Consider the following 21,110-nt stretch of genomic DNA (forward strand, 5'->3'; position numbering starts at 1 on the left):
CCTCCTATTCCTCACTAATTATTGTATTCCAAAAGATAATCGCTGGTGAGGCAAATCGGCAATGATTTGTTTGACAGGGATTATCGATGCAGAGGATACAACTGGCGTACCCTGGAGGTGTGTGGCGTAGATATTGAGTTTCCGGAGTAAAAGCAAGTCATTACCAGTGTCAACTGGATCTTGCACATAAATTGGAACCTCTTTCCCATATGGGTCTGTATTTATCCGTATTGTTCAAATTGTTTCTTGAAGATAACTGAGAAGAGCATGCCGCACGTAAATTATTTCGAGCTCGTCTTTGTTTCTGAAGTTCATATTAAATGAGCCGAGATTAATGGCAACAATCTTGTTAACTTTTCTAAAGTATTTGGTTTCCCCTGTCTTTCGAATAAACCCTTCCCACCCAATCATGACTCGCTTTCATCCAAGAATCCCGCTCTGGCATATATTCGTTGAGCATATAGTCAACATCTACATCCCGACATGGACTGAGGAAGCAATAATCTCCCTGTGTTTCCAGCCAGTATAATGGCAATGGAATGCCACCACGTAGGATCTGCTGGATGTTTTTATAGGCGATTCCATAGCGGCTATCCTTTTGTTAGGCCCAACATCTGTCCTTTGCCTTCCTGGGTCCGTGGTCTAAAGACAAAAGCGAGAAAGTGGACTTACCATACTCCGATCTTGTATTTCTCAGATCTCGACTGGAGAAATTCTTTGTTCGTGGGATTATTCAAATAATCATATGATGCAAATTCCAGATTTTCATTGTCTTGGGTTTTGATCCTCTCGAAGTCGTGAAAATATACGATCCAGCTGTGTTAGCGTTAGTTTCGGAAAAGGCTGTATTCCTGCGGAGTACGCACTTTGAATCCTCTCCTTGTAAGTTTGCTAATTTGGGATTATTTTCATTGAAAAATGGCTCTGTGTTTCGAAGGGTACATCCATATGGATGTGGAAAACCAAGAGGGAGTTTTTGCTCGTCATTGAGGGGCCTGATTCTCGACATTGCCGTTTTAACTGGATATTTGACTTGGAATTGGTAACGAGACAAGAGTATATGAGGAGTGTGAGGGTATGAGTCAAATAAAAAACTTTTGAAATGTGATGAGAGTTTGAAGATGAGGACTTTTAACAGTTGGCTCATATAGTTATCCCATGAGTTAATCCAAACAATCAAGTTACTTCATCCACTCATAGATGATGTTGCGAAGTTCAATACTACATTATCTCGTTAACATTCAAAATTTATGACTGCATAGATCACTATTTCCTCTCCGTTTGGATAGACCAAGAAGTATCCTTTAGTTTTAATAACCCCTATATCAATTGATAGATCGACTATATAATGGGAGCGAGTGAGTAAATATAACCCAGGCTCTTAAATATTAAGGATTACGATAATTGGCGTGAAAGACCTTGATGGGGGCATATTTCAGACCATTTCAACCTATCCATTCACAGGGATACTACGACAGCCTAACAAAGTTTGAACAAGAAGCAACCCGCTAATGAATTTTTGAGAAAACCACCGGTTATTTTGTACAAGAACCAATACTGAATAGTGGTTTCATCATCATTATTATTGTACCAACCCAGAAACAATCAGTCATTCAATCTAGCCACATCACTCGCCAATTACATACTCGCATCCCTCCTTCCCAATCCAGACTTCGTGAAGCTTCCCAGCAGGTACATCAATCCTATCCCCAACACCAAATGTTTCTTTCTTTACCTCGCCATTGTGTATTGCCTGATTATCCTCGGGATAGGTGATAGTCAGGCTTCCTCGGCAAATCAAGTGTGTCGTCACTGAAGTGTGAGTATGTGGCGGATAGTAGGCATCGCTATCGCGGATAGCTTCAGCTTTGTATAGCCATATATCGTAATCTCAGATTTCAATTACCTTGAGTCTGCCCATGTGAAAACATGCTTGAATCCCCATCGTTTAACCATCGTCTCGCATTCGGTGCGCCCTCCAATATTATACTTTCCTGTTGGAGCATTCGACATTGCAGAGGGCGTTTCAAGTAAATAAATCAGCTCTAGAGCATATATTCCGTCTCATTGAATACTATCTTTGTTGTCATAGGCGTAATCGCCATCAACAAGCTTCTTGGCTGATGACGTTCCCAGGAGAGTCCATAGACACGTGACCGGTTTCCGAGGTTAAGTGGATCAGGCTCCCCAGTCAGGTAAAGCGGTTCACGTCTCCCATGTCAAAATCTAAGCTAAATTTCAAGATGGTAAAACAACGCATTCTTCAATGACACTTGGGCAGATGAAGCTCTGAGTCTTTTTATGGGCATTGTCGAAGAAGAGAGGCGCTGCATGCTGAGTATTTGATCGGCAAGTCCTTCTACTTTGTATTCTTCATATACTCGTGGGTGACTAAAGCACCGCGAGCAATTCGCAACCAAAGAGAGAACCAACCCAAGAAGTATTCCTACAGGTATTACATGACTCGATATGATGCCTGTGTGGGAATTTGTTGATGCAATAACCATAAATGATTGGCGCCAGACATTCCAAATCATTGCAAATCGCGATGCGATGCATAATGCAGAACCGGCGTACATCTGGCCCGTGCATCCTGGCGTCACCGAGGTACAGCATATTTCCTTGGTTCCGCCGCCGTTTCAGTCAATTTCCGGTGTATGCATTAGCTGCATACGTGGACAACCAATACCAACGCTGATGGAGTCTGGTATGAAGATAAAGTAGTAGTATTCCGATCAATTTAGCTCGTGTGCTTGTAGCGGTATGAAGATCATTATATAATAGATGGTCGCTACTAACTTAAGATGTCCTAAAGCCGCCGAGACGTCTGACTTCCGGAAGCCAAAACGCAATTAGTGTATCCGTTGTCACCGGTCCATTCACCCCAGTCGTGCCAGTTAAACGTTCGAAATAGCTGTGCTTGGTAACATACTTCCTTCCAAGCATGCTAGGCGTATATGGGTCAATTGTATGCAATCGTTAAAGCTTTATCTCGGGCATTAAGTTTGCTAATGCACTGCACTTCATGAAGCACACCTTTCAAAAGTAAGGATTTGCTGTTGACCGTCCAAAAGAAGGATAGTACATTAGTACGTGCATCTTTTTCAGTTAGTAGCAGCAACATTAGGCAAATAACGTCCGGAAGACGGCTCACGGCCCGCGGGTATTGTCAATACCTGACCCACAAGAGTGATCGCTGAGTCGACGCTGACACCTGGCGGCACGCACCGCGAATTGAATCTGAGCGTTGAGAAGGTATAAGGTGGTTGATTTCCTGGTTCGTTGCTGCCGATTCCTGCGGTTTTGGTTTGGGAACGGTCGGCTCTGGATTGGAGATAATCTCGCTTATCGACCGACTTGTTCTTTCAGAGTTTTGCAGCCCATCGACGCTCCGAGCTGAACGATCTGTTGCCTTGCTAGCCAGTTTAAAGTCGTTCGAGTATTTATACTTAGCAGAGTGCCACTCAAGTCCGCCGGCATATTTATTGGATACATATGCAGTGAGTGTGTCACATACCCCCCACCACCGATCGGTTTCTCTGACGCAACCCATCTGTCGCTTTGTTGTCAGAAGTATCATACGTTGATCAATATCTCTCACATACCTCTACTTACATTCGACCTTCCAAAAGTATCTTTCCTGATAAGTAGCACTAGAAGGGCTGCTTTTGTGCTTGCCTAAGCAATTAAAGCGTCATACATACCGCAGGACATGCCCTTCTATTTGCGGAAGAGGGTCATTCCAACCCAACAGCAGCGAATAGAAGACAAGGAGAAAATTACAATAACATTTTCAGACCACTGATCTATAACGCATCGTTGCGACTTTGCTCTGTTGTATCATCACATTCGGTGGCCAATTTTGTTTTCACTGGGCAATGAACCGCCGACGAGTCGAGATTATACTGGATTAATCTTGGAATCTATGAGAGCTTATTCACGAAGTCTCAGGGTGATATACGACAAGATCGATAAGAAACGTCCGATCCTGAATTCACTTCAGTCCATTGAACTCGGCGACGCCGGATACTGCTGAAGAACAATATACAAAGTCCTTGCCAAGGCAGAAATAGCAGAGCCTAGGCCATATTCGATAGGATGATTATGACGGGTTTGTGGCCTCGCCTGCATCCTAAAAATCCACCCGCTTCGCTTCCATATGTTAGCACTGACGCATATTTCAAAGATGCTCTCAGGTCACCATACCCTACCCATATAATATGATACAGAGCGAGTGCAGGTGATGCAGTCCGGAGAATGCTCGCCGAAACATCTTCACGCCTTCGAATTGGTTACATCCGCTCGCCTGAATTCGAGACATGGTCACAGGGCAATACAGGCGATGACCAGGAGGTGCTAAGCGGTTCTCATGACCACAGCAATTGAATTGTGAGCGAACGGTACAACTGAGAGGCTTGCGCAGTATACTCGAGTCGCATGCGTGCTGATTGGGAAGGAAAGCGATGGGCCGCAGTTGTCAGGGCAGAACAAAGAAGCCGGCGCACCTGCCGAGGCCCCGTTGGCCCCTGGGCCAAGCCTACAACCACGGCTTCGACCAGACAGCCAAATATGGTCGTCGCAATGAAATACATATGTTCAGTTTCTATCTGCCTACAGGATCAGGGAATTATCATTGCTTTTCGGAAGAACGCAATTCACTAGCCGGGCTACCGTTTCTACCACACCAATACAACTCTTCCTTTGGTACCGGTACTTTTGCCCGTGAACGGAACAAATACTCGGAGAGAAACACTATCTGATTTGATTAACCACGCAAAGAGGTTAACAACATATTGTCCGAAATAACTAATACCAACTGAGAAGGAGCATTTCCCATGTTCTTTACCAGCTAGAGTCTATCGCACATCGCCATCTACTCCAATCCGCTTGACCCGTGGTCATTCTATGGCTGATAATCGATGACTCCATTCAGTCATCTGACGCAATAGTCAGTTTACAGTTTCGTGGTCTTTCACTTTAGTCTGAAAATACCGTCATTCTGAAGATTGCAGTTTGTTCCACAAACATGGCATGCCTTTCCGGGTATAACCCAGGTTTCTCGTCCTTCAGCGGTGCAAGTTGGGCAACGCACTCCTGGCATCTGTTTATGCATGGTTTCCCTACTTAGTGGAAAGATCAATATTATCATAATATAAGGCAACTTACCGGGACAGAAGCAAGGCTTGGGTCTACGCTTCCAATTGAGAAAACATCATCGTCTCCATGGTGGCATGACTCTATTACCCCAGCTTCAGCCCATGAGCAGGAGAGAGGAACGTTTGCAAAGGAATCCATGTTGAAGATGCCGAGGATGGATCGTTTCAGATGCAATATAGAGAGGTTTCGCAAGGGATGTTTTAGGTTGATATTGATATTGATGATGGTAATGAGGATGAAGATGATGGATAACCACGAAGTTTGTCCAACTCTTTATATCTCTTTTCCAATTGCGGACATCAATGTGACTCTTGCTGAAATTCATACGAAAAGAGGGGATGAGTAGTCTGTTTCGTCAATCTGCATCAAATGTACTGGATATTATGCATGGACAATGATGTCTGCATCAATCGACGACAGTTAGCTCAGATTCCAAACCGCGTTTATTCCCGAGAAAACACAATCTCAATCAATCCAATGGGTGGGAGTTGATTGAATCATGACCTACGGCTTCGAAAGGCAAGTCGCAACATTCGGAACAGCCCTTAGTACACTCACTTTCCTTTCGGGAAAGACCAGTCGGGTTTGAAATCGCCAACCCACCGTCAGATAACTATTTTCATAGTATCGAGTGAGAAGGGATACCCAAGTATGCAAGTGACCAACACCATCGAGCCTGATCCTGGTTATCGTTGGTGCCACCAGTTTCTTTGACAACCTTAATTGGTCAAGTGATCAAAAATTCACATTTAGAGCGCTCTCTTCAGATCTTTGGTATCACTGTTTTGTACACACAATTAAATCAGATTTGATGCTAGGTAGTCACTGCTTTTGTCCCTTTTTGCTTCCCGTCCAGCTATGAGACCAAGCCGGCTTGGCCCACAGTACACGACGGACGATGAACCAGCGAATCTGAGCTCTCAATTGACCCGGTCGGAAAAATCCTGCAAAATGCTTGTGTGAAATAAAAGCGGGATCTGCAGACCGATCACTCAACACACCTAGTCAAATCAAGGAAGAAAATATCGAAAGCACATTTGTATGTGGGTCAATTATACCTGCTATTTCCTAGTGCAGATGTTTCTCTGTGGTAGGGGATGGCGAAACCCCATATTGGCTCATCAATATCCTTGAATCCACATTGACGCTTTCAAGTGTTCTGTTGGGGGTATATTTTCAATTTCGCATGCATGCCCCAATCGGGAGTTTCTGATTGTTATTGAGAGACCAGAAACCGATACGTCGGCGGCAAGAGCGGAAGACGAGTCGGGATGATCGCAACTTCAAATGACCCCCAAATTCGCACGTTTAATTCGAGGGTGGGAGCAGCTGGAGGCTGGAGCTGTGCTGGCGCCTAGTTATGGACTATTGCAGCTAGGCTCTGGTGGCGGTCAACAATGCACGAGTGGGTCGATTACAGAAAGGCTTCTATCCCGTTGTGTTTGTATTCAAATGATGGGAACAAAACTCGAGACTACACATGAATGGTATTAGAGGCCAACAAGCTGGTTTACAATGCAGCATATCCGACATGACCCAATAGTAGACATGGTGTCTACTGCGCTTGATGGACGCCTAAAGGCCAACAAGGAGTACCCGGATTCCTCGAAACCTTGAAATTTTCTTCCAATGGGCAAGACTGTGTGACATGCTATCCCAGGTCGTTTCAAATGTCTTGTTATCGCTTCATTACTCAATCCATTTCATTTCCGACCATTGATATGGGCCAGCGCAGTCACGATTGGGGGCATCAATAGCAAGAATCGAATACTTAGTGGGTGTCAAGAAATTCAAAATACCAACGATGTGAACCTTTAGGTATTCCCGGAGAAGCTCGGGCTTTTCCCATTCGGCAATGCAACTCAGGAGATAACTTCCGATGCTCCCGCTCACTACATATGCTAAATTGAAGCCACAAAACTTCATTCTACCGAAGATTGCATGAGATACTGTATAGCGAGACGAGAAATCCGCCATCATTGCCGTGTTTGGTAAAATTTTCGTATGGTCCAGTTACACTAGTCAACGAAGCGGATCGATGAATTCCATTGTCGTGGTAATCATTGATCCGATCTCCGACTCCTCAAGGCTAACAAACTCTTTTGGCCGGAATCAAGTTGGTTCACTACAGGTACCCATGCCACGCTATTCTGAATTGCATTCGTTTATGCACCTCCCAGAAGCGTGTAGACCTATGTGATAACGCTACTACCTCTACTACATTTGGGCAGTATCGGTAGTTATCCTCTACCCCGCAGCACATGTCCAGTGATGTGGATGGGGGGAATGCAATATCCATTTCAGGTCGAAAAATGGGGCAGTGTATACCGCCGGGGATGGCTGGCTGGAAGGCTCGATGATGATATGCAAGCTCTTGGGATGGATCACTGCATCAGTTGCATAGCATTGGATTCTTGCAAGTTTTATCAATTCCAACATGCTCTTTCCTTGGCCTTTTTTTTATTTGTCCATTTATTTAATAGCGGCGAGAGTAAATGCATATGCAATAAAACCGCACTCCTGGGTCTTGTCACGAGGACCGCGAGAACAATACTAATTATCTAACTAGAAGTGTTGCAGTTGAATAAAATAAACTCTTATTTCTACTCGTTGATCACAGAAATAAGTGCCGGATGTTGGCACGCTGTACGCATATGATGTAATACACACACATGCGCCGGGTACCTGTTGCCCAGGAAATTTCCGCAGGAATAATGTTCTCGGGTACAAGTATGGACCAAAAAAAGCAAAATATAACAATAATAAAAATTAACCCGATGAGAACTGCCATGCAAATATCAATCACATGGTTGTTGGGATCGAGCACCATGAATAAGGAGATGATGGACAATAGGTTCATTGTTCAAGACTTGGAAACTTTCTTATTGATCTTTACCAACAACATCCCAGACGGTTGTCCCAGACCATTTTTAAGGTGCAGGAAACGATATCCCTGCTTCAATCGATCAAGCCGAATACAGGCCCATGCAGCAAGGCTGTCGCGTCCAAATTCGTCGTCTTTAATCTTGAATCTGCGCATTTCCACATCATCCCCAACCAAGTGCGGGGAAAGAAAAGTCAGTTATTGTGTACACGTAACCTGTAGAAAGGGGAAAGAATTCCCCGAGAAAGTATAAAGAAATTGTATCTTGGGAGGAGTAGACAATGAGCAATTCTGCTGTGTAAACCATCGGGATAAAAATTTGCCGCAAGAGGGCTCGCTTGCATGCCTCTTAGTGAAGTGCGACCACTTTCCTGCAGAAGTCTCCACTTATTATCACCAAAGAAGAATATCCAACGTCATGAAAACAGTGTCATTGTTTTAACAAGTGAAGAAAAACAAAAACAGTAAACGCACGTGCCAAGTTGGCCGTTCCCAAGGGATTGGTCGGGAGTCGGGGCGTCACGTAAGGCAGTGCGTCAACATGCATCGTAGTCTAAACAGCCGCCTATGTGGATCACACCAATGCGAGCAAAGCAATGAAACCCCGAGTTGCACCAGTAACAGGGAACAAAATGGAGGCAATGGTTCACAAGCAGAAAGACGAAGTAGAGAAAAAGTAGAGGAAAAACGTTTTTCGTACCTTATAAAAGATAAATCCTGCAAGATTCGTGTCGCAGTTGGAAATTCTAACCTTTCGCCTTTGAAATCTGGGTCTATGCCGGTACTTGTTTTGGATCTCAATTTGTATTTCTTGGTATCATTCTCCTCATTTGCTGCTCTCTGCTTGGGTCTCTGCCCCGGTTCGTCAGTTGCTGATAGTGCTTCTTCGGCCTTACATAAATGAAGCTGGCAAATGATATAAAGATGGAAATTATTCCCAGATGTTGAGTTTGTATCAGGGTGGCGGATTTGCTGACCCGCATATATCTCAATAGAAAGATCCACAGTCTGGACAGCATCACCCAACAAAACATTACTACAGCCATCGCCACTGCTGACGGCTCGATAGAGAGAGGGTTTCATCGCCCATCCTGCTCCATCTGGGAACATGGCATCGTTAATCATCATACCTTTATCACAATTCTGCCAATTAAGAGCCACCATTTGTGCACCCTGCTGCCAAAAAAAGGTAGGATCGAGGTTAGATGAGTTCACCCGAATACCCGAAGGGTAGACTCGCATCAGAAATTCGCGATTATGATCAAGTAAGGCTCGGTTGCTCTTCGCATGTGCATCTTTAACAGCAGTTTCGGACAACGAAAAGACATGGGTTGGCATTGTCGCTTCTATTGTTGGGAAGATAATCAGCATCTCGTCCGTGAATAAAAAGCATTCATTCGAAATACCTTTTTGAGTAAAATGACTGAAGTGAAATGCTCTTGTATACACTGCAAGCTCGCCCAGAGCATGAAGAATCTTGCTTGCTTTTTGCTTCGATTGGGAGTCTTGGCGATCCTCACCAACGATATCAAGTTTCCTCACTCCACTTTCGAGTTCTTCTGTCTTCTCTTCAGTATGCGCTACTCCTTCCGCAACTTTGGAATTGTGTGGAGACCATTTGACTTTAATAAGGATTTTTCGTCTCAAGTCCTGCAGGCGCGGAAGATCTGTATTCTCTCCGGTTTCTATTTCCACCAAATAACCTTTCCACGCTTCTCGCATGATATCAACCATCATTTGCTGCTGTTCAAGACCGGCATGCACTTCCAGACTCACAATTACAGGAAGGTCATTTCCCACGAATGCATTATCTCGTATTGCGTAGCAGACGTCACGAAAAGAAACCTCTTTGGTCAAGGTATGCCCATGCAATACACGAGGCTCGCACAGTACTCCAGATCCACCAGCCTCACCCGTTTTTGAGTTCGTCTTTTGTAGCATCTGTGCATGCGACAAGGTGGGGTGCTTGCTACTACGGGTTGATGCTGCACGCTTGACTAGCTGACGAACGCCATTCGATAATGATTTCATGCGTGAATGGCCATTGACACTTGTTTGTCTCTGAGTACAATAGCTTAGCAATGATCAAATTTAAGGCATGCATGCATCTAACGCACTAACGGCCGGTTCTCATTGGATTCGTGAAAACTTGAGCTGGAGCTGACGCTTGATGATCTAGACAAGCCATCCCAAACATCGATTTCTAGGCACCGACAGCCTCGCAGGAGGACCTAAAACACGTTAGCTTCAAATGCAAGAAGGTTGTTTGTGTTGATTATACTGGCGTCTGCATCAGTCTCCCCACTCTCCCCACTTGTCCATCAATAGGCAGGGATTCTGGCAAGACAATACAGTATATGCAACATGACTCGTATGACAATGCAGGAGGTATTCACATTTGTGTAAGCAGCAGCGCTCGCCTGGCTGTAGAGTTGATTGCCGGTCAGATATGTATTATGGCTGGATGAGATATAGTAATGCGAGATTCGTGCAGAGAGATCTGAGGCCTCCGCAGTATGGTTTGCGCGCGCTGCAGGGCTGGCCATATAAGTCAAAAAGCTAGCCAGGGATGTGAGGCGATCTTGCCCGGAATCCGCGTCGTTCTGGACAGAATTGAAATGAGGTTCTGGGCCATTGTGGCACAGTGATTCGTAGATTGCTTTCAGGTGGGCCAAAACTGGCTCCGAAAAGGATGCGATCTCCGCAATCCCAGTAGTAGCCATTATTTTATCTGGAGTCGGGAATAAGCAGGAAAACGAATGCTGGCATTAGGGACTGTTGGATAAGACGGTTGGAGGTAATTTCGACGCGTATGGATTAAACAGTCAAGAAGAGAAGATTGATTCTCGTGGAGCTCTTTCGGCTGTCAGCCAACCCCAGCAGGCCACATCATGATTCTCCAATAATATCCCGCCTTTGCTTGGGAGCGATAAACTAATCGAGGCCACAGATGGACTGTAATATGGTGAGAATCGGAGCCACTTGATTCTGTATCAACAAGGGGAGCACACCAGCAATGCTTGAAAAAACAGTCATGGTGATGGAGGTAGTCTCTGCTCTTGCCCTTGGGCCAGCCGCCCGTCCGCTCCTGCCTTCAATACCACCCCGCAACAGTTTTCCAACACGATTACTCCTCCCTCTCACATTTCATTCGGATCGGCAGTGAGACACTATAGGTGAGTGTTTTATTAGCAGTGGACACTCAATTCGCGCTCGATGAAAATCCCCAGCAACATGCTGCCCTATCATTCTTCCATCACGATTAATAATATGTATTAATAATATGTCTCCGCGACACTACCTGAGCTAAGCATGGTCATATATACAGAAAGCCAATTGCCCCGGTGGCTAGAGATCGTGACAACAATCGCTCACTTTTTCAGCAGTCGATTTTCTTGTGCTTCTCCCTGATTAATACACGAGGATGGCTTTTTCCAACAAGCCTGTACACTTTTTCGACATAACATGTAGCCTTGACGGTATGGTGGAAAACCTCTAGCTTGCTTATACTGGCTGACGTGAGTTCCGCTTGTAGGGCCACGGAAATCATGGTCACCAAACACTCTCAAGACCCGTACAGTCCTCAATTACAAAGGGATCAAGTACACACAGTCATGGGTGTCGTACCCTGACATTGCTGCTTTGTCTGAAGGACTCAAGATGCCGCCTACAGGCACGACAATAAAGTATACACTTCCAGCTATTGTACATAAAGCCTCGATCACGTCCAACCCTTACGGCGCCTTGAACGACTCGCTTCCGATCGCGCTCCATTTGGAGAAGACATTTCCAGCACCAAAATACCCTTCCATATTTCCCAATGGGCAAGCAAGCTATGCACTTGCAGTTGCTACTAGAAAGCTTCTAAATGCCGCTTTTGACAAAACTCACATTATCGTTCTCCCAAAGGTTCAGGCCATGCTTGATGACCGGGGAGCCCAATACTTCCACGAGACCCGTTTACCGAACTATAGAAAAAGATTCGGAAACATCAACAGCCTATCTGAAGTTTTACCCAAGAACGACGAAGAATATGAGGCTATCTGGGCGGCGACACAAAAGGAGCTCGTGATCTTCACTGAGATGTTGACTGGTGAGGGAAGTATTCAAGGGCCTTTCCTAGAAGGCGAGAAACCCGGCTACGCGGATTTTATTCTTGCCTCTTGGCTAGCTTGGCATGAGCGAGCATGTCCAAAGACCTTTGAAGCTCTGCTGAATACGGGAAATGGGTCGCTTCGTAAGCACTGGGTGGCGTCTCTTCCTTACTTGGACGGGCAAGGCGAGGATAAGGAATGGGCTCAATCTGAGATCTAGAAATATTTAAATACTCAATTGAAAATATCTTACAAGCTATACGATGCTTTCTCAGCACAGCTATAACAATAAAATATGGCTGTGCTTCGTAGGCTTCTAAGCGTACAATGAATATACTTTACAGCCCACGCAAGAAGTTAGCCTCGCGAATGCCCTTCCTCCTGGATTCTCTAGCGCTCTTTGTAATTTCCTCCCTCTTCTGCAGACTTGCCACCGCTTCGATTAGAGTATCTCTCGAGCTATTCTGTTCGCTGTTGTGCTCTGCAGGCGTAATATCCAGAGACTGTTCATGGACGGGTATTTTTCGGGGTCGAGAAGCTGCCAATGCAGCCATTTTCTTATCGTATCGTTTGCGCAGCTTTTTGTTCAATGCTAGAGAAAAAGTAGCCAGTTAGTGGATCTATATTCTTTTACCAACAACAAAGAAAATGAGCGCAAATCGAAGGACACAACGTACTGCTTGGGTCTACGCCCCCAGCCTCCTTCTTCTTTTTGGAGCCATCGTCAATCAATGTCCAAAGCCATTCCGGATAATCGTGGTCCTCCAAAGCGACAATACCGGGCTTATTTTTTATGTAATCAAGACCGGTCATAGGGGTGCCGGGTGGACAACTGCTTGGTTGTTGGCGTGCTGCGGCAGCAGATGCTGCAGCAGCTTCCGCGGGTCCCTTATTATCGTTAACCGATGTTGCGGGCTTAGACACCCCATCTGTAGGTGTGCTGAGCGGTTGGGAGACGCCTGGAGTTGAAGACGATATAGCAGAGGGAACTGTCACGGAGCCCACGCCGGGTTGTCTGGGAGTCGGGGGAGGCGGCATAGCGGGAGTTCGCGGGCTGTCGGTGCTCACAAATCGGGGCTGGATTTTAAGAAAACTGGTAGATCCGCATGATGACGGCGAGCGGAGAGTGTGTTGTTGGAATTGAATCCTGGAGAGGATATGGGTTCGACACCGTTGGCAGATCATATTAAAATCGGTCGCACTAGTAGTTAATCAATTAGAAATAGATAAAACGAGGAAGATGCTTCTTGAAGAATAGGGTTACCAACACATGCCACAACAATGAACCACGGGCGCAGGAGTATGGATTGGAGATCAGCAATATCTTAATGTTGATTGAGCTCAAAAATTGCGAAATAACATCGATGCGGGTGGTCACGTGATTCCTTTAAAGTGGATCTGACTAAGCAACAATATGGCGCGTTGCCTGAAATGGTACGTAAGATTGATTGATTGGGGGCATTGTACATGATCAACACGTGAATAATATATCAATGGGATATATATACTAAAGAAAATACAGGCTATTAGACCAGAGAATGAATTTTTCATCATTACATGAGCCAAAGGGATTCGTGATATCGGGGTATATATATGTATTATCAAGACCGCGTTTATTCCGAACCCTCATTGATCAGCTTCTTGAGAGTTTCGATGGAGTTCACCTCGTTGTCTCCAACCGCCTTCTTCAAAGCATCTACTGTGACCTTCCATAGTTTCCTTCTCTCCCCCTCGTCTTTCCCTAATGGTGTGTACTCCTGACTCCCACACCCTTTATATGTCTTCCCAAAAGCTGAAAAGTAGGGCTGCCAATTCTCCCCGTGTATGCTTTTCTCCTTGATGGTTTTGCTACCAGCAAGATAAATCTGTGTCTTTGCAGAGTCCTTGGTCGAATTCCCGATCGTTATGCTCAATAAAGAACGAATTGCGCGTTCCAAGGTGGGACTAACAGAGGCTTGGTTACCTGTTCCGAGAGTTGTTCCAATGGCATTCCCTGGGTGGCAAGCGTTGAGATAGATTTTAGGAAGGTCTGAATTTTGAAGCCGGTTTGAAAACTCAATCGTAGAGTAGACAATCGCCAATTTCGACTCAGTATATCGCATCCAGGCTCCACCCAGGTCTTTGAGCGATTTGCCATCATCGGGCTGGGCAGTAACGAGCTTCTCATAGTCTAGCTTCTTGGCTGATTTGTAGGAATCTGACCCTGTGAATATGATACGCCCATCTTGGGTGTCTTCTGCAGCGTCTTTGATGATATCTGCAGTATAAATCAGCGGGTATTCTTTAATTATGAAATTCAAGCGCGATACCAACCTAACAAACACGTCACAAATGCAAAATGGCCTAGGTGATTGACAGCAAACATCTGCTCATAGCCATCTGGAGAAAGCGCCTGTAGTGTTGTCATCGAAACACCCGCGTTACAAATTAAGATATCCAATTTCCTCTCAATTTTCTTGAATTTTTGAGCCGAGCGCCATGCGTCCTGCATCGAGCTTAGATCTAGCTCGTGGTACTTAACCTTTTCATCATTATTCGAAGAGTCGCTAAAGAGAGATTTGACACGCTGACGAGCTTCGTCAATGCCGGCCTGTGTTCCCTCGCTTTTGCGAGCCGCGACATAGACTGTGGCGCCCTTGGAGGCAAGGTAAACTGTTGTCTCAAGACCGATGCCTTTTGCACCTCTGTAGAGTCAATTTCATTAGCAATTTGGGTCTCGTCTTTTGACGTCGCGATATCTCCATTGATTTAGCATTGTATGGATTAATAAGGTTATCAAGCAGTTTAAAAGGAGGAATCACCCGGTGACAATAGCAACCTTCCCGCTCAGATTCTCAATTGAGTCGAGAAACTCCTGTTCCTTCATTATCGCTTGAGCTATACTGCGTGGAGACACCCAGTATATGCTTTCTGCGACTGGAAACGTATATACCGCGTGAAAAAGTGAAATTGGACTGGCGAAAGTGATGTTAAGACAAGATCAAACACGATTTGCAACACTTCTACGTCAGGGGAAAAGTGGCCCTTCTTGCCATTTGAGGAACGGGTCTAGTGGATTACTTCCCAAATAGAAAATAGTGCGACAAATGGTTTGAATACACCCATGTTAGGAATAGCTTGCTCCCTATATGGACACGCTTTGACGACTCACTAGCTTCTATAGGCTAGTACTGCTCCCTTTTCGGATCACTTAACCTTCTTGCATATAATTGACATGTGTTGATTACATCAATTGATATGTATAGGGTACCTCACAGACACCCGGATCACAATAGTAATATTTGAACATTGAATGGAAGAATCAATTAATACTCTAAAGCTGGCCTCGTAAAGCCTGAATAATGTGAATTCTGAGTGCAACAACAAATTGAAATCACACAATGGGACTTGTCAGCTGGAATTCTGTACATATAGGTTTGATTTGAAAGCTGCATGCATTAATTCAACTAGCAGATAAAACTCAATGTAGCTCCAAGTAACTATAAAGCCAGCAGTTGTGTCTATCTTCAATCAAGTATCAACTGGTTTCCATTGTCTACATATGTAAGCAGGCTGACCCTAGTACACTTTTTCCCAGTGTATTACTCAGGAGTCACGTACAAATATTACAAACATATACAAAAAATAGAGAAACTATCTTATTTTGCTGGGTAAATGATACAATTTTACCATAGCTCTTTTGCTCATGCAAAGATACCAAAGCACGAGGAGAAAATAAGTCCATTATTGTCATTGGATAATAGATATGACAGAGCTACTCCCAAAGTCGGATTCTGTTGACTAGTAACATTCAGAATTTATCTAGTGTATCAACTAAATGTCAATCCCTGCAGCCACAGAAATGCAATGCTTAGGCTCAAGAACCGCCAATAATACAGAAGATACTAGCCCATAGTATGACTAGCAATTTCCAAGGAACAACGAGTCGACTATTGAAACGCCGCCCCCTTCCGGATAGTAATTTCCTAGAGATTAAGGGAAACAAAGCATATTCTCAAAGTAGAAACTTGATCTTCTGTCTGCTTTTGAACAACAGCGTATTCTGTACACATCTCCGCTGAGATTATCAAGAAGCGACAGATTAAACCGCGAAAATGGATGCCAACCCCATCGGTCTGCGGACGAACAAGACCTATATAGTCAATTAACTGTTTTCCTACTTATGCGGATTTCAGTCTTTGTAAGTCATATTATTTTCAACACCACTGTCAAGTATTTGAACAGGATTGGCTCTAGGACATGAAATATTTACAAGGTTTGGATTCTTAACATCTCTTTCTTTGTCGGTGTTTCTACCACCCCTTTTCAATGCTTCTGGGCCGCACCTTCACCTTTTCCCGTAGCCATGCACCGTTCAAATGTGCTTAATAGGTCGTGTATCGGAATATATTAGCTGGAGCAGTGGTTTGCTGTAATTACAACCTAACGAGGCACTAAGGCATGCTTGAATCGCCGGAAAGCGAGAGTACCTGGCCAAGATGCTTTTCTGCTCTTTTGGACCGTTTTAATTAACTTACAAAAGACTTTTCACCGATTTTACGAATAAGGAATATAAAATTCGAAGGTTTTGTGAATACTTGACCCATAAAATGTTAAATTTATTTGCATATACTGACAAAATTCTATAAATGTTGCTATCTGTTGTGCATGTCACTTTCGACTTCTTATCATCCAGCTAGCCTATGAACTACTGTCTCTAAACTTTGCAAGATGCCCAAAAAGTGGGCTAGATCGCCAAACCCTCCACCATCAATTCTATTTCCACTGTCACCGTCGGTACAAATATTCTGAGTATTTATGTCTTTGTGCATTGTCCCCTTAAAAGAACTTGGAGAAGCCGAAGGAGAAATTTGAATTCGCCTCTTCAGCGCAGTTATAACTTCGCCGAGACGTTGCAGCATTCGCTTTCGGAGGACATCGGTGATTAGCATTTGCTCGGATTTTGTGGTTGGGTAATCACCCAAACTTATAGGAATGGAATCTGATTGCATTGTCATTGACGATATCAACTGACGTGACGGCGATTGAAAGGACGAATGTCCCAGAGATTCCGGAGTGTTTATTGCGACAGGCTCTATATGATCGATATCGTCATCTATCATCATTTGTTCCGTACCGGGGTTGCTGCTCTCATTACTACTACCTTCTATTGACGGTGAAGATGACTTTTCATCTGAAAATTGCAGTTTTCGCACGAACAGCCTAAGAACTGCGATGATTATAATAAAGACTTCTTGAATGTCTTTGTTCTGGCACTTGGCACATCTGAGAAGCGAGAAGCTTGCGGTACTTATTTCTCGTGCACAAATCAAAAGTACATCGATTCGTGGGGTTGTAATCGAACGCACCTGGCCTAATTGATGGAAAAAGCAGGCTGTATGACGTTGTAAACAGTCCTGACCATCGTCAACTTTAGCGCTATTAATACCCCCTTCCACCGGCATATTACTAGCGTTGATTGTCGATATCGCCGTTGCATAAGGTCCATGGGAGCCAAATGTACCGAGGTGATTTTCAGGAATTGAGTTAACAAGTGACACTCGTCGTTGAGGGAATGAAGCCACAGCTCCAATATTGTTCCAGTTACCAAGGTTATCTGAGTACTGGTTGGGGAATGATCCATGAGGATCAATCGTGTGAGTAGGATAGGGTTGACACCAAGTTTCCGACGATTGTAACGAAGCCGTGTCGAAGAACGAAGCCATATCGTACGGCAAATTTTCTTGGAGTGGAGAATTAAAACCCTTTTGATAAGCCATGTCAGTCAATAAAACCTAGAATATGTGAAGAAACGGGGATAGGATAGGACAGTGATGACTGATAAGCAAAGGAATGGAACAAACATCATTCATATGCGAACCGATTGATCTGGAGTATGAAGTGCTAGTTGCCGAAGAAAGCATCTCCTGAATCCCATCTGGAAATATGAGGTCGTCTATATCATTTTCAAAGAGATATGACTCTGTATCAGGAGACAGAATTCCGTGCGAAGCATCTGCTATATCTTGTTTTCTGGGTTTTGCTCGTACACTATGCTTGTTTGCAGGCGTGGAATTACCGCTGGTAACTTGACCACCAGACAGGGTTTCTTGTTGAAGTGACTTCCGTGGTCTTGTTCCCTTTGGTCTCCCCTTTCTGCTGGACGGGCTATAAATGCATTCCGCTTCCAGATGCTGACACATCTGGCAAGGATTTCCACCCGAGCATCGAACTTTGGTTTGATGACAGGTATCACAAGCTGAGCGCAATTTCTTGGTAGTTCCCTGGGTTTGTTTATCGGGTGACTCTCTGTTTGAAGCCATGGCTTCTTTGGGGCCCAAAGTATGTCAATTCTATTGCCCCATAGAACTCGGATTCTGAGGGGTTATAGAATCATTGATCACTTTCAAAAAACAACCAAATGAGAAGCCGTCGTTGTGGAATTTCTTTGAACATGAAAGCCACCACACGTCCGTATTGGCTTTTTCCACATAATAGTCAAACCATAAGCAAATAAAGTTTGGCTAAAGTGCTATCTTATATATGTATAAGCTAACATTCTAAGCTATGAATTCAGATTATAAGACTTAGAACCTTTCTTGGGTATCGTTCCCGCTTACATGATGTTATAACTAGTCACTTGGGACCAACAGATATTGAGACATTTATATACTCGTTTATGTGGCGTTATGTATTTCAATTTTGCCTTTTTGAATCCCGGAATCGGCGGGTCCCAAAATGTTATTCGTATTATCCATGCTAAGATCTTACATGCGCAATGTGGTCAGCGATCTCCCGGGGATCCAAATCCTTGAATAACAGGGCGCCTATTAACAAGGCATGATCTAATTAGATACGTATTCTGTACTCGGTATCTGACCACATGTTAAACGGTTGGTGGGTTACATGGACTTTATGGGTTATAGGCGTAAACAAACCCTTAGGACTACATTAGCGCAGCAAGCCAAGTTGAGTCAAATATTGAGTTACACCGGGGCATGCCTATAATTTAGTGGATTGCCTATAGTATATTCGAAACCAAAAGATAAGTAAACAGTTTTTATAAGTTATAAAACCTTTTGCAATATCGGCTTAAACTCGCTTCTAAACAGGCCAGTGTTCTCTCTAAAAAAGAACAAAAGAAGACAACAAGCCTTGAGTTAGAATAGCAGAAATACCTACACTGCCTGGTTACAACTCAAATAGATACAGGTTCGTATTGGAGCTTGAAGCCATTTGGATCTAGATGAATGGCGATAAAAATACGATATGTACGGAGGAGTCACTTCTCCATGTCGCAATTTAACTTCGGGCGTTAACTCAATCTCTGAACTATTTGGGGCCCTAATCATGAAACTCAATTAGATCCGGGTATTATATAAGAAATAAATGGGGTGGCTTGTATATTGACATGTCATCACTACACATCTTCTTATTACTATTTTTCTTCTTCACTTTCTTCATTTTCTTCTCTTTCTTCTCTTTCTTCGTACTCCCCCACCAGTAAGAAGGTGCAACTCTCCTGTCGCTTAACGCACACTTTTGATTTGTCGCCGGTGCTGCAGATACTCCTGCAGATTAGTGACGGCAGGGGCGCGCCTACACCCAATGATATCAATTTCTAGTCGATAGATTCTCCGAACCGATTCGGAAGTATATCTAAAACATCTCTGGGCTTGCTTTTAGTAGCAAAGCACACCTCGCTACGGGGTGATAATATGTATGTGCACTGGTTAGGCTGCTTCGTATTCTCTGTTGGTTCAATATCCACATACCTCACTACGGATAGGATCCACTGAAACCCACCCAAGTATACAATCAAGACTACAAGCCTCAAGGTATGTAGCAGTACTGCTCCATCTGTGACGAGCAACCGAGGAATAAGTATCCAGCGCGGATCAAACACAGCCCCCACTGGCGATCGGAATTAAAAGCTTCCTGTATCTAAATACGAGAGGCGCTAGAAAGGACGCTTGTATATACGCCAAATATCCGTGGTTATATCGTGACAGTGATGTCAATCAGGGTCCTTTTAAAGCTTTTTAGGATCAACAGCCCAAAGCCCATGCCGCAGATGCATGCCGCAGAATTGTGTGAAGAGATTTTAACCTCTGGAGTTCAGTATATAGCTATTTTTCATAAGCTATGGGCCCTGCTGTTTTGGTATCAATGGACCCCTGGTGGCCATGGCGGCCGCTTCATCTTAAGATTTGCTCGTGGGACTATCCACTTCTCTGCATGACTTACTTCTAGAACTCTTGTCCGCGGGCCTGGCTCATCCTCGTTGAGAGGGGTGACTCTCAAGCAGCCCTGATCGCTGATTAATTGGCCGATTGATGGTTTCTATTCTCTAAGATAAGCAATTCGGGTATTACCGTGGTGTAATTAGTATCAAGGCTACGTGCGGATCGCGAAGTAAAGTCCGAATATCGCTATAATTGGGAATTGCTCTTCAATATTAATCTCGCTAATCGCGACGTTGCCAAGTCAAAGTATGCAGTGCAGAACCAATGAAGACTAAGTCTGACAGAGCCGTTTCGGAGATGTTCTATTGTGGTGATAGGGCTTATTATGAATGGTTACGATTACGCGTCAGAGGTAACAGCGGTATTGTCGATCATTGAATCATATTCTCCATACTATTGCATAAATACGAAAGATGCAGACATAGAGCAATGTAAGGTCAGAGGCTTAACGGACAATAGCTACTGCTATTTTCGTTGCGAGGCAAATTCCTTAACTGGAAAAGTCGGCGTATTCCAAAATCTCTTGATTTTGAGGAACCAACGTGGACTTTCGTCTTGCCGATCATGTTGTTAATGGATGATGGTTGTGGTGTCTGACATCATGCCGTTTAAGAACTAGGCATCTTACTTTCCAAACAAAAGAAGTTACAGAAGCAACACTTGGCCTCGGCTATTCGGTTGATTGGCTGCGAGGCTGGGACACAGTCTTACATACATAGATAGCTACTACCGCGGCAAGGTGACATGAAT

At 44.3% G+C, this 21,110-nt stretch overlaps 7 protein-coding genes across 7 annotated transcripts; 1 reads left to right on the forward strand and 6 right to left on the reverse strand.

The window, feature by feature from the left end:
• Nucleotides 1–358: 358 nt before the first annotated feature.
• On the reverse strand, nucleotides 359–1,009 carry BGW36DRAFT_361897 (uncharacterized protein; the record flags this gene model as incomplete). The annotated part of the gene is made up of 3 exons (XM_046214316.1): nucleotides 359–590; nucleotides 673–816; nucleotides 867–1,009. 3 exons carry the CDS (start codon nucleotides 1,007–1,009, stop codon nucleotides 359–361), a joined length of 519 nt encoding a protein of 172 aa, XP_046069743.1.
• Nucleotides 1,010–1,627: 618 nt separating this feature from the next.
• On the reverse strand, nucleotides 1,628–2,013 carry BGW36DRAFT_300482 (uncharacterized protein; the record flags this gene model as incomplete). Its single annotated transcript, XM_046211632.1, has 2 exons — nucleotides 1,628–1,847; nucleotides 1,907–2,013. The coding sequence occupies 2 exons, from the start codon at nucleotides 2,011–2,013 to the stop codon at nucleotides 1,628–1,630; spliced, it is 327 nt and encodes a 108-aa protein (XP_046069744.1).
• Nucleotides 2,014–8,020: 6,007 nt separating this feature from the next.
• On the reverse strand, nucleotides 8,021–10,764 carry BGW36DRAFT_430100 (PLC-like phosphodiesterase; the record flags this gene model as incomplete). The annotated part of the gene is made up of 5 exons (XM_046220793.1): nucleotides 8,021–8,189; nucleotides 8,793–9,387; nucleotides 9,448–10,102; nucleotides 10,159–10,272; nucleotides 10,438–10,764. The coding sequence occupies 5 exons, from the start codon at nucleotides 10,762–10,764 to the stop codon at nucleotides 8,021–8,023; spliced, it is 1,860 nt and encodes a 619-aa protein (XP_046069745.1).
• A 351-nt stretch (nucleotides 10,765–11,115) lies between these two features.
• BGW36DRAFT_215784 (putative glutathione S-transferase) lies at nucleotides 11,116–12,560 on the forward strand. The gene is made up of 2 exons (XM_046209969.1): nucleotides 11,116–11,520; nucleotides 11,577–12,560. Exons 1-2 carry the CDS (start codon nucleotides 11,466–11,468, stop codon nucleotides 12,353–12,355), a joined length of 834 nt encoding a protein of 277 aa, XP_046069746.1. The 5' UTR covers nucleotides 11,116–11,465; the 3' UTR covers nucleotides 12,356–12,560.
• Nucleotides 12,474–13,320, reverse strand: BGW36DRAFT_301116 (mitochondrial ribosomal protein L37-domain-containing protein; the record flags this gene model as incomplete). Its single annotated transcript, XM_046211666.1, has 2 exons — nucleotides 12,474–12,727; nucleotides 12,813–13,320. The coding sequence occupies 2 exons, from the start codon at nucleotides 13,318–13,320 to the stop codon at nucleotides 12,474–12,476; spliced, it is 762 nt and encodes a 253-aa protein (XP_046069747.1).
• A 293-nt stretch (nucleotides 13,321–13,613) lies between these two features.
• Nucleotides 13,614–15,146, reverse strand: BGW36DRAFT_384326 (putative short chain type dehydrogenase). Its single transcript, XM_046216776.1, has 3 exons — nucleotides 14,937–15,146; nucleotides 14,449–14,819; nucleotides 13,614–14,392 (listed from the first exon to the last, which is right to left on the reverse strand). Exons 1-3 carry the CDS (start codon nucleotides 14,999–15,001, stop codon nucleotides 13,749–13,751), a joined length of 1,080 nt encoding a protein of 359 aa, XP_046069748.1. The 5' UTR covers nucleotides 15,002–15,146; the 3' UTR covers nucleotides 13,614–13,748.
• A 1,656-nt stretch (nucleotides 15,147–16,802) lies between these two features.
• On the reverse strand, nucleotides 16,803–18,437 carry BGW36DRAFT_430104 (uncharacterized protein; the record flags this gene model as incomplete). Its single annotated transcript, XM_046220794.1, has 2 exons — nucleotides 16,803–17,879; nucleotides 17,979–18,437. 2 exons carry the CDS (start codon nucleotides 18,435–18,437, stop codon nucleotides 16,803–16,805), a joined length of 1,536 nt encoding a protein of 511 aa, XP_046069749.1.
• Nucleotides 18,438–21,110: the final 2,673 nt, after the last annotated feature.

Source organism: Talaromyces proteolyticus (genome assembly GCF_021365285.1).
Source record: "Talaromyces proteolyticus strain PMI_201 chromosome Unknown BGW36scaffold_9, whole genome shotgun sequence".
Classification (NCBI taxonomy): domain Eukaryota; kingdom Fungi; phylum Ascomycota; class Eurotiomycetes; order Eurotiales; family Trichocomaceae; genus Talaromyces; species Talaromyces proteolyticus.

What these genes read in the sequence shown, in the direction of transcription:
- BGW36DRAFT_215784 (XM_046209969.1), top strand. Translation starts at nt 11,466, where the DNA reads ATGGCTTTTTCCAACAAGCCTGTACACTTTTTCGACATAACATGTAGC. An exon ending in CATAACATGTAGCCTTGACG is followed by an intron (nt 11,521 to 11,576) that starts GTATGGTGGAAA and finishes TTCCGCTTGTAG; the next exon opens with GGCCACGGAAATCATGGTCA.
- BGW36DRAFT_384326 (XM_046216776.1), bottom strand. Translation starts at nt 15,001, where the DNA reads ATGAAGGAACAGGAGTTTCTCGACTCAATTGAGAATCTGAGCGGGAAG. An exon ending in AAGGTTGCTATTGTCACCGG is followed by an intron (nt 14,820 to 14,936) that starts GTGATTCCTCCT and finishes TTGACTCTACAG; the next exon opens with AGGTGCAAAAGGCATCGGTC. An exon ending in ATTTGTGACGTGTTTGTTAG is followed by an intron (nt 14,393 to 14,448) that starts GTTGGTATCGCG and finishes TTTATACTGCAG; the next exon opens with ATATCATCAAAGACGCTGCA.